General features: G+C 41.8%; 1 protein-coding gene across 1 annotated transcript; it reads left to right on the forward strand.

Annotated features, from left to right (window-relative positions):
* The first annotated feature begins 17 nt into the window (after positions 1-17).
* On the forward strand, positions 18-11,723 carry sh3gl3b (SH3-domain GRB2-like 3b). Its single transcript, XM_041838040.1, has 11 exons — positions 18-202; positions 6,734-6,802; positions 6,936-7,008; positions 7,102-7,245; positions 7,645-7,778; positions 8,126-8,284; positions 8,468-8,571; positions 8,706-8,821; positions 9,017-9,049; positions 9,262-9,315; positions 9,536-11,723. The coding sequence occupies exons 1-11, from the start codon at positions 158-160 to the stop codon at positions 9,742-9,744; spliced, it is 1,140 nt and encodes a 379-aa protein (XP_041693974.1). The 5' UTR covers positions 18-157; the 3' UTR covers positions 9,745-11,723.
* Positions 11,724-12,076: the final 353 nt, after the last annotated feature.

The raw sequence follows: 12,076 nt of genomic DNA on the forward strand, positions 1-12,076 counted from the left end.
CGTGAAGTGATTTAGCGCATTGATACATTGCGACGATGGAGACGGACTGGAGGGCAATCTGGACACAATGTAACTAACTAACGGGTCAATTATTAGAGCACGGTTGGCACCCATTATTTATTTCCATTTATTATTTTGTCCTTTTGATTCTTGAAGGATGTCGGTAGCCGGGTTGAAGAAGCAATTTCACAAAGCAAGTCAGGTAAGGAGACGACACGGTGCATAGTGTTGTTAGCATGGCGCCATGTGGATAAAGCCCATACACTTCAGCAAGCAACCGTTGCCTCAGCGATAATTAGTATGACGTTTGGTGGCAACGCGCCAAGAATGGGAATTAATTCGTATCTTTATTTTAGGGCAGTATAGGCCTACCAATCAATATCAACTGTAAAGACCTACAGATAGGAAAAATAAATTGTGTAGGCTTCTTTTGTGTTGGTGGATTCTGGACTTTGTTTTCTAAGGTGGACTATATCCTTGGCTTCTCTTATCTCCGAGATTACTCTAGCTGAAAATGCGTGATTGAACACACCTTCAGTAAACAGTGCCAGGGATACTAACTGGGTCACCACAGAAATTACTGTCCAAAATAGTTGCTCTTGATAGGCCTATGCTATCTACACAGCAGAGCCAATGAACTTGGGATCTACAGGCATGACTGATCTACAGCTTCAGTCAATTAACTGCAGAACATACAATTGATGTATACTGAACAAAAATATAAACTCAACAATTTCAAAGATTTTACTGAGTTACAATTCATATAAGGAAATCAGTCAATTGAAATAAATTATTAGGCTCATTTAGGGGCTCAGCCCCCCCCATCATCCTGCAGGTGAAGAAGATGGCTGTGGAGGTCCTGTGCTGGATGATCCTGGTCTCCGGTTGTGAGGCCAGTTGGACGTACTGCCAAATTCTCTAAAACAATGTTTATGGTAGAGAAATTAACATTAAATGAACTGGCAACCGCATTGGTGGACATTCCAGCAGTTTGCATGCCAATTGCACGCTCTCTCAACTTGAGACATCTGTGGCATTGTGTTCTGTGACAAAACTGCACATTTTAGTGGCCTTTTATTGTCCCCAGTACAAGGTGCACCTGTGTAATGATCATGCTATTTAATCAGCTTCTTGATATGCCACACGTGTCAGGTGGATGGATTATCTTGGCAAAGGAGAAATGCTCACTAAAAGGCATATAAACACATTTGTACACAAAATCTAAGATAAATAAGCTTTCTGTGCATATGGAAAACTTAAGGGAACTTTTTATTTCAACTCATGAAACATGGGAACAATATTTTACATGTTGCGTTTTATATTTTTGTTCAGTGTAAATAAGGATATACCAAATGTCTTTGGGCTCTGATAATGACATTGTTGGAAAGGACAGGTGCACAGGTATCAGTGTGGTAACGCTTGTCATTTATAGAGGAGGAACAGTTAGGCTAACTTTTACAACTCAAGTGTGATCATGAATCATGCATAAGTGATAGATATGCCTACAGCACAGGTATGAATGTCTAGGAGATTATACATCCTAATCGCCTTCACATTGGGTGCCCATTTTCAACACCATTTCCATGCTGGTGCCCATATTGTTCTACTATTATGGGGGTGCCCTGATTTGTTTGTGAGTGCCAACCAGACACCCATGTAATTCAGAACCCTGCATTTAATGGCCTAGGTTTACCATGCATGCAATACTGGACTTACTATCAACCTAATGTCTCTAAATGTATTCAGTTATGAATGGCCAATGAAGAGGCTGCTTGACAACATGCATACAAATCACACAATTACCCCTTGGGACTTCCAGGGAATTTACATTTAAGTCATTTAGCAGACGCTCTTATCCAGAGCGACTTACAGTTAGTGAATACATTTTTTTATATTTTTTTTATACTGGCCCCCCATGGGAACCGAACCCACAACCCTGGCGTTGCAAACGCCATGCTCTATCAACTGAGCTACATCCCTGCCGGCCATTCCCTCCCCTACCCTGGACGACGCTGGGCCAATTGTGCGCCGCCCATGAGTCTCCCGGTCGCGGCCGGCTGCGACAGAGCCTGGATTCGAACCAGGATCTCTAGTGGCACAGTTAGCACTGCGATGCAGTGCCTTAGACCACTGCGCCACTCAGGAGCTCATCAAATCAAATTGTATTTGTCACATGCGCCAAATACAACAGGTATGCTTACTTACAAGCCCATAACCAACAGTGCAGTTCAAGAAATAGAGTTAAGTAAATATTTACTAAATGAACTAAAGTAAAAAATAACACAATAAAATAACAATAATGAGGCTATATACAGGGGGTACCGGTACCGAGTCAATGTGCGTGGGTACAGGTTAGTCGAGGTAATTTGTACATGTAGGTAGGGGTAAAGTGACTATGCATAGATAATAAACAGCGAGTAGCAGCAGTGTAAAAACAAGGGGGGGGGGTCAATGTAGATAGTCCGGGTGGCCATTTGATTAATTGTTCATCAGTCTTTTGGCTTGGGGGTAGAAGCTGTTAAGGAGCCTTTTGGACCTAGACTTGGCGCTCCGGTACCGCTTGCCGAGCGGTAGCAGAGAGAACAGTCTATGATTTGGGTGACTGGAGTCTTTGACAATTTTTTGGGCATTCCTCTGACACCACCTAGTATATACAGTGGGGAGAACAAGTATTTGATACACTGCAGGTTTTCCTACTTACAAAGCATGTAGAGGTCTGTAATTTTTATCATAGGTACACTTCAACTGTGAGAGACGGAATCTAAAACAAAAATCTAGAAAATCACATTGTATGATTTTTAAGTAATTAATTTGCATTTTATTGCATGACATAAGTATTTGATCACCTACCAACCAGTAAGAATTCCGGCTCTCACAGACCTGTTAGTTTTTCTTTAAGAAGCCCTCCTGTTCTCCACTCATTACCTGTATTAACTGCACCTGTTTGAACTTGTTACCTGTATAAAAGACACCTGTCCACACACCCAATCAAACAGACTCCAACCTCTCCACAATGGCCAAGACCAGAGAGCTGTGTAAGGACATCAGGGATAAAAGTGTAGACCTGCACAAGGCTGGGATGGGCTACAGGACAATAGGCAAGCAGCTTGGTGAGAAGGCAACAACTGTTGGCGCAATTATTAGAAAATGGAAGAAGTTCAAGATGACGGTCAATCACCCTCGGTCTGGGGCTCCATGCAAGATCTCACCTCGTGGGGCATCAATGATCATGAGGAAGGTCAGGGATCAGCCCAGAACTACACGGCAGGACCTGGTCAATGACCTGAAGAGAGCTGGGACCACAGTCTCAAAGAAAACCATTAGTAACACACTATGCCGTCATGGATTAAAATCCTGCAGCGCACGCAAGGTCCCCCTGCTCAAGCCAGCGCATGTCCAGGCCCGTCTGAAGTTTGCCAATGACCATCTGGATGATCCAGAGGAGGGATGGGAGAAGGTCATGTGGTCTGATGAGACAAAAATAGAGCTTTTTGGTCTAAACTCCACTCGCTGTGTTTGGAGGAAGAAGAAGGATGAGTACAACCCCAAGAACACCATCCCAACCGTGAAGCATGGAGGTGGAAACATCATTCTTTGGGGATGCTTTTCTGCAAAGGGGATAGGACGACTGCACCGTATTGAGGGGAGGATGGATGGGGCCATGTATTGCAAGATCTTGGCCAACAACCTCCTTCCCTCAGTAAGAGCATTGAAGATGGGTCGTGGCTGGGTCTTTGGCTGGGTCTTCTATCATGACAACGACACGAAACACACAGCAAGGGCAACTAAGGAGTGGCTCCGTAATAAGCATCTCAAGGTCCTGGAGTGGCCTAGCCAGTCTCCAGACCTGAACCCAATAGAAAATCTTTGGAGGGAGCTGAAAGTCCGTATTGCCCAGCGACAGCCCCGAAACCTGAAGGATCTGGAGAAGGTCTGTATGGAGGAGTGGGCCAAAATCCCTGATGCAGTGTGTGCAAACCTGGTCAAGACCTACAGGAAACGTATGATCTCTGTAATTGCAAACAAAGGTTTCTGTACCAAATATTAAGTTCTGCTTTTCTGATGCATCAAATACTTTAGATTCCGTCTCTCACAGTTGAAGTGTACCTATGATAAAAATTACAGACCTCTACATGCTTTGTAAGTAGGAAAACCTGCAAAATCGGCAGTGTATCAAATACTTGTTCTCCCCACTGTAGGTCCTGGATGGCAGGAAGCTTGGCCCCAGTGATGTACTGGGCCGTACACACTACCCTCTGTAGCGCCTTACGGTCGGATGCCGAGCAGTTGCCATACCATGCGGTGATGCAACCGGTCAGGATGCTCTCGATGGTGCAGCTGTATAACTTTTTGAGGATCTGGGGACCCGTGCCAAATCTTTTCAGTCTCTTCAGGGGGAAAAGGTGTTGTCGTGCCCTCTTCACAACTGTCTTGGTGTGTTTGGACCATGATAGTTTGTTGGTGATGTGGACACCAAGGAACTTAACTCTCGACCGCTCCACTACAGCCCCGTCGATGTTAATGGGGGGCTGTTCAGCCCTCCTTTTTCTGTAGTAATCCAGACATAACATGTAGTTCGGTCCAATGCTAGTGAGTGTTCATTTCTGTACATGCTGACACTTCAAGCTCCTTGTAATGTGCATGCCAGCACTGACAGTGAGTGTTCTTCGAATGACTGCCCAAGGACTAGACATGCTGACAGTAAGAGTGGTTTGAAATTGTGCAGGCTTTATTGTTATAACCTAGTGGAAAACCCTTACACTAGTTGTGTATATCAGTGCAGGAGTTCACACCAGTTTTTGGATGTAGGCTAGGCTACTTTCAGCTTACTAGTTACTTATTAGCCATATTTGGTTTTGCCAGTACAGGGCCCCATTCATTCTGAAAATATGTCCAAAACACAAACATGCCAATCCAACTCCTATTAAAACTGCATCCCATTCTGAAGACATCGTCTGCATAAAAAAAAAAATTAGTTGCGTCATTACGGTAGTCCACCTTTTAATTTGAATGTTTTGATGCATACATATACAGTACCAGTCAAAGGTTTGGACACACCTACTCATTCCAGGGTAGAATAATAGTGAAGACATCAAAACTATGAAATAACACATATGGAATCATGTAGTAACCAAAGAAGTGTTAAACAAATCAGAATATATATAGATTCTTCAAATAGCCACCCTTTTCCTTGATGACAGCTTTGCACACTTGGCATTCTCTCAATCAGATTCATGAGGTAGTCACCTGGAATGCATTTCAATTAACAGGTGTGCCTTGTTAAAAGTTAATTTGTGGAATTTCTTTCCTTCTTAATGCGTTTGAGCCAAACAGTTGTGTTGTGACAAGGTAGGGGGGGTATACAGAAGATAGCCCTATTTGGTAAAAGACCAAGTCCATATTATGGCAAGAACAGCTCAAAAAGCAAAGAGAAATGACAGTCCATCATTACTTTAAGACATGAAGATCAGTCAATACGGAAAATGTCAAGAACTTTGAAAGTTTCTTAAAGTGCAGTCGCAAAAACCATCAAGCGCTATGATGAAACTGGCTCTCATGAGGATCACCACAGGAATGGAAGACCCAGAGTTACCTCTGCTGCAGAGGATAAGTTCATTAGAGTTACCAGCCTCAGAAATTGCAGCCCAAATAAGTGCTTCAGAGTTCAAGTAACAGACACATCTCAACATCAACTGTTCAGAGGAGACTGCGTGAATCAGGCCTTCATGGTCGAATTGCTGCAAAGAAACCACTACTAAAGGGCACCAATAAGAAGAACTTGCTTGGGCCAAGAAACACGAGCAATGGACATTAGACCGGTGGAAATCTGTCCTTTGGTCTGGAGTCCAAATGTGAGATTTTTGGTTCCAACTGCTGTGTCTTTGTGAGACGCAGTGTAGGTGAATGGATGATCTCCGCATGTGTAATTGCCACCGTGAGGCATGGAGGAGGAGGTGTGGGGGTGCTTTTCTGGTGACACGGTCTGTGATTTATTTAGAATTCAAGGCAAACTTAACCAGCATGGCTACCACAGCATTCTGCAGCAATACGCCATCCCATCTGGTTTGGGCTTAGTGGGACAATCATTTGTTTTTTAACAGGACAATGACCCAACACACCTCCAGGCTGTGTAAGGGCTATTTTACCAAGAAGGAGAGTGATGTAGTGCTGCATCAGATGACCTGGCCTCCACAATCCCCCGACCTCAACCCAATTGAGATGGTTTGGGGTGAGTTGGACCGCAGAGTGAAGGAAAAGCAGCCAACAAGTGCTCAGCATATGTGGGAACTCCTTCAAGACTGTTGGAAAAGCATTCCAGGTGAAGCTGGTTGAGAGAATGCCAAGAGTATGCAAAGCTGTCATCAAGGCAAAGGGTGGCTACTTTGAAGAATCTCAAATATAAAATATATTTTGATTTGTTTAACACTTTTTTGGTTACTACATGATTCCATATGTGTTATTTCATAGTTTTGATGTCTTCACTATTATTCTACAATGTAGAAAATAGTAAAAAATAAAGAAAATCCCTTGAGTGAGTAGGTGTGTCCAAACTTTTGACTGGTACTGTAAATAAACTTGTTTTCAAGGGATGAGAGAAGGGAGAGCACGTTACCATACAAATTGTATACCAACTTATTTATTGAAAGAGGTCAGATTTTGGCAGTGTTTGCTTTCTCTTTTGCCATTACACACTCACTGTCTTTCCTCATATTTTTCTCTTACCTTGCCACAGCTATTGAGTGAGAAGATAAATGGGGCTGAGGGAACAAAGCTGGATGAAGAATTTCAAAAAATGGAAAGGGTGAGGCAGGGCTTTATTACATTTATATTATTCCCTTTTTACACAAGAATTTGTCAAATTAGGTAGACCAATGTCAAACACTGATATATAATTTTCCCCTGCTCTGTCCTCATCATTGATTATTCTGTTTTAGAGAATTGATGTGACCCAAAAAATGGTTCTTGAACTTGTGCCCAAAACCACAGAGTACCTCCAGCCAAACCCAGGTATGGTATCACTTGATATACTGACCCAGTATAGAATTTCAATGTACAACTAAATGTGTATGTGATATATTTTATGCCAATATTGATCCACAGCATATAGAGCCAAACTGGGCATGCTCAACACGGTGTCTAGGATCTGTGGGCAGGTGAAGGCGGTGGGGTACCCCCAGACTGAGGGAATGCTGGGAGACTGCATGTTGCACTACGGCAGAGAACTGGGAGTCGGCTCTGCCTTTGGTACGTCAACAATTGTAATCCACATGGAGCTAACTGCTTACAGTCGACACACACCATCCCATATTCTACTATCACGTATTTTATACACATTCAGATCAGGTTATGGGTCTCACCTCTAAAAAGCTTTTAACCCAACACTCAGCAGATAAATCGATATCGTACTTATGTAAGGTTCTACGCCTCAGTAAGTTTTGCCTCTTCCAAAAAAGTATGGGCCTAGAGATGTACAAATGCTTAGTACACTACTATCCTCCCTGACCAAAGATCAAGATGTCGATCATATGACCTGGAATGTATTTGAATTATTGAATAGTTCAGTTTATTCCTTCTTACATGATGTGCTCAACCGAATTTTTTTAGTTTTTAAGATGCCTCTTCATGTCTGTGAATTCCATGTAGGATGTGCACTGGCGGACATTGGGGAAGCATTGAAACAGATGTCCGTAGCCAGAGATTCCCTGGACGTCAGTGTGAAGCACAACTTCATCGACCCACTGCAGGCACTCCAGGACAGAGAGTTGAGGGAAATAGGGGTGAGGCTCATCTCCATCACTCAGAATAGTCTCAGAATTGACAAAACGATTAATGCTTCGGCAAAGGGAACAGCCTGAACAGGTATCAGATTAGTAGTCATTGACCTATGTGCTGTAGGCCACTAGTCCTTGGATTTATGGCTTGTAGGCTTAAGGTTAGGGTCCTTTGATGTCTACCTATCATTGTAAATGAAGATCAAGTGCATTTTACGGCTGTGTGTGTCATAAATGTTTAATGTTGAAAATGACAGTATGGATCAAATGCTTATAATAGTTTTGGTTGATATACAGTTCACAAGCAAACGGGTGTTTTCAGATCCATACTGTACTTATCATTCATTCTTCAGTACCACCTAAGAAAACTTGAAGGCCGTCGTCTAGACTTTGACTACAAGAAACGACGCAAAGGAAAGATCCCTGATGAGGAGATCATGCAGGCGTGGGAGAAGTTTTCGGACTCCAAAGAGCTGGCAGAGAGAAGCATGTTCGACCTCTTAGAAAGGGATGTGAGCAAAAACAAAAATACTGCAATTCTACAACACATGCTTATTTTTCTTTATAAACAAGGAGATGCAAAGTTCTCTAAACATGTTCATGAAAGTTAGCTTGTTGGCTCATTATCATGTATACTGGCCAGGTGAGATTGACAATGCTTCTGTGCTGATATCTATTGTGGTCTGGTATTGCAGGCGGAGCATGTGACTCACCTATCAGCTTTGATTGGGGCCGCTCTGGACTATCACCGCCAGTCTTGCCAAATCCTGGACAGCCTCAATCGAAGTCTGCAGGGCAGGTGATTGTATCAACCAAATTATTAAATACACTTAATCATGAGCTACACGTACTCAATACTCAAGACACATATCATGCTGCCTGGCTTTGGTTCATTGTTGATGGTTGTGACCTTGTCTATCCCTTTCTTTCTAGGCTAGCCATTGCAGGCAACCGACCAAAGAGGGAGCCCAGGCCCAAATCTATTAAGGTTAACACAATCAACACACAACAAAATGGATCTTCCCACAGATCATCAGTTATATCTTCAGGTGATTAGCTCAATTGTTGATCAATTTTAATTTGTTCAATTCATTTCCATAATGTTATTTCTGTAATGTTTATTAGTCTAAATCATGTTTTACTATTGTAAAATGGTGTCCCTTTTGTAAATTGAGGTCCTCTGGATGGTTGACTATAGCTTTCCCGATTTAAGTTGTTAATATGTCCATTATAATTTATTGCAGATCCCCAGATAAGCCAAGCTGTCAATGGAAAAAGTAAGTACTGATACCCTAAAATGTATGACAGATGCAATACTAACCAACTCATTGAGACATCCTTGTTTTTCTAATTTGAATGCAAATTAACTTGAGCTTGCATTTCGAAACAGGATACCAGTATTTGTATATTTATATGCTGCAACTGTATGGGAGGTAGGACTTTCAACTAAGATATGCTATTTCTTGTCATCCTACTCCACTTATCCCAGATGACCAGTACACAAACATACTGCTAAGACCAGAGAGTCCCATCATCTGTAACCGTGAGTAAACCCACAGGTCATGGTACCGACTTCAGACCAAAACCTTCCATGATGTCCTGTCTATCATATTGCTCACACAAGCAAATGGAAATCATGTAAATAAAATCAGGGAATTAAAAGGAAATAACCAGTGTGTGCATAATAGTATGGACTGTTTAGATTGAATAATTAGTGGTCATCTAGAAATATCAATTTCAAGTCAATTGTGGGTCTCTTTCAGATGATTGTGAGGTTTTCCTAGACCAGCCTTGCTGCCGGGCGCTCTACTGCTTTGTGGCTGAGAATGAAGGAGAGCTGGGCTTCAAGGAGGGCGACCTCATCATCCTCACCAACCAGATTGATGACAACTGGTATGAGGGCATGATCAGTGGGGAGTCTGGCTTTTTTCCCATCAGCTACGTCAATGTCCTTGTGCCTTTGCCACAGTGACACCAGGGTAGCACCACAAGCTATGGGGGCCGGCTATGAAGTCATCACCTCTGAGCACTCTCTCTGGAAATCTTATTTTGCAATAAGTCACTCCACTTTCGGATGTATTTATTGACTGAATTTTTTGTATTTCTTAGAGCTTATCTGTTAGAAGCATTTCAGGACTGCCTCATTTGGTGGTACCATCACTTCCTCCTGGATCTGTGAATTCTTAATTTCACCTTATTTTCTGAGGCCATAGAGCTACTCATCATTACAGTACATCTCATTGACGGGAAATGTCTTTGCGTACTCTACAGGTTGCATCAAGGCTACACCAGTTCAAACAGTCCTATGAAATATTTGCTCTCTCCCTTGAAAGCCCATCTTAGTTACCTTTGTCTCCATTGTGTGCTGTTAGGTGGCCTAAAGCTCACCTTTTGTTACTTTCCCCCTGTGTTGTCTAGTGGTCTTTCCTCAGCATAATAATGGGTAAATTAGTAGTGACACTTTTTAATTCAGCACACCTTTTGTGATATCATGGAATACTTCAGCTGCTTTATTAAGATTTGTTTTAGTCTTGGGACTGTTATTATCATGTTCAGGGTCACTATTCATGTCTTCATTTAGCTCTCGAGAACCTAAGGGGTGTATACCCAGCTTATAGCTGGACCCTGTTTTGGGTTCTCAGATGATTGTACGGACCACAGCTGGCTCCATGTGAACTACAATCCCGATGCTGTTGTTTATTACCGACGCTCTGTCGAAACGCAAATGCACCTCACTTGTGATACAGTTTTGGAAATCTTAACTTTTATATAAGCGAGATAATATTTCAAATACAAAATATACTTACTGTGCGCAGTTTAGCAAAGTTGCACCTAGCTGTTTTCACACACCGTTACGACATCCTCTCACCTTCCAGTGTTTTAAAAAGAAATACCGCCGGGTGCAATGTTTTCTTTCTCGCTTCCATGAAAGTTAAGTTCCAAATGTTTCCGAAACTGGATCGCGTGCGATGTGTATTTGAGTTTAGACAGAGCATTTCGGAGCGTCAGGGAATTCCCCTCAGGCGACAGACAGCTTTGTGAGTAGACGGTATAATTAAGTGCTAAGGCCCGAGGGGGTGTGGTTTAGGGACGACGCAATGCGGAATGCCTGGATACAGCCCTTAGCCGTGGTATATTGGCCGTATACCACAGACCCCCGAGGTGCCGTATTGCGATTATAAACTGGTTACCAACATAATTAGAGCAGTAAATAACATTTTTTTGTCATACTTTTGGTATACGGCTGTCATCCAATCAGCATTCAGTGCTCGAACCACCCAGTTTGTTTAATATTACCGTCTATTGAATGGGTTGGCCTTCATTGTGGTAGTGTGGTAAGGTCAGGGTTAAGAATTGTCTGCATATCAATTTGAACTAGAAAATAGGAAATCTCTTATCAAACACCATGTGTGATCTTTATAGCTGGTCAGTGTTTAATGTTACACTACACTTAAGGTGTTTTAGACCTGTGCATTATCCACTTGAATATGATCCCTTTATTTGTTTTTACACCCTTCCACAAACAGTAGAAACACGTTGCCTTTAAGCACTTTTTAAAAATATGTTGCTGTAGCCTTGACAATTACTGTATTTGCACACTTAATTTCTTTATTGCCAAGGAAATACACACATAAGGTATTAATCACCTCATGTATATCCTATTGTAGGGTCTAGGAATAATGTTGAACTAGAAAAGATTTAGCTGTAAGCCATATTGTCACAGATTGTGTCAATCACTATGAATGATCCCAGAATGCTGTAATATAGTGTACATTTCTTAACTATTTATTGTAGAATGCTTGCTGTTTCACTAATTGAAATTAGTTAAATTACAATTGTTGAAGAAATGATGCTTTGTAACAATCAAAACAGTTATGATCATTGGATGTATTAACATGTACTGTAAGTTAATTATATACTGAACAAAAATAAATGCAACATGCAACAATTTCTAAGATTTTACAGAGTTACAGTTCATATAAGGAAATCAGTCAATTGAAATGAATTAGGCCTAATCTATTGATTTCACATGACTGGGAATACAGAAAAACATCTGTTGGTCACAGATACCTTAAAATGTAGGGGCATTGTTACGAACCCCGTGGCTTTAAAAGTCTAGGGTGGATGGTATAGAGACCCGTAACATAACTCATGCAAATTAGAATAGTGAAAAGGAACAGTGAGAACAAGATACACTGACAACCAATCCTACCGTCAAACACAAAACGTTTATTTTAAACACACGGTAAACGGTTTGGGGAAGGGCTGAGCTGGACCCAAGGAATGAAATAATACAATTTAAA

The sequence above is a fragment of the Coregonus clupeaformis genome, chromosome 19 (assembly GCF_020615455.1).
Source record: "Coregonus clupeaformis isolate EN_2021a chromosome 19, ASM2061545v1, whole genome shotgun sequence".
Taxonomy (NCBI): domain Eukaryota; kingdom Metazoa; phylum Chordata; class Actinopteri; order Salmoniformes; family Salmonidae; genus Coregonus; species Coregonus clupeaformis.

Coding starts and splice junctions, on each gene's coding strand:
- sh3gl3b (XM_041838040.1), top strand. CDS start 158: ATGTCGGTAGCCGGGTTGAAGAAGCAATTTCACAAAGCAAGTCAG. Junction 7,246..7,644: donor GGGAGTCGGCTCTGCCTTTG/GTACGTCAACAA, acceptor AATTCCATGTAG/GATGTGCACTGGCGGACATT. Junction 8,572..8,705: donor AATCGAAGTCTGCAGGGCAG/GTGATTGTATCA, acceptor CTTTCTTTCTAG/GCTAGCCATTGCAGGCAACC.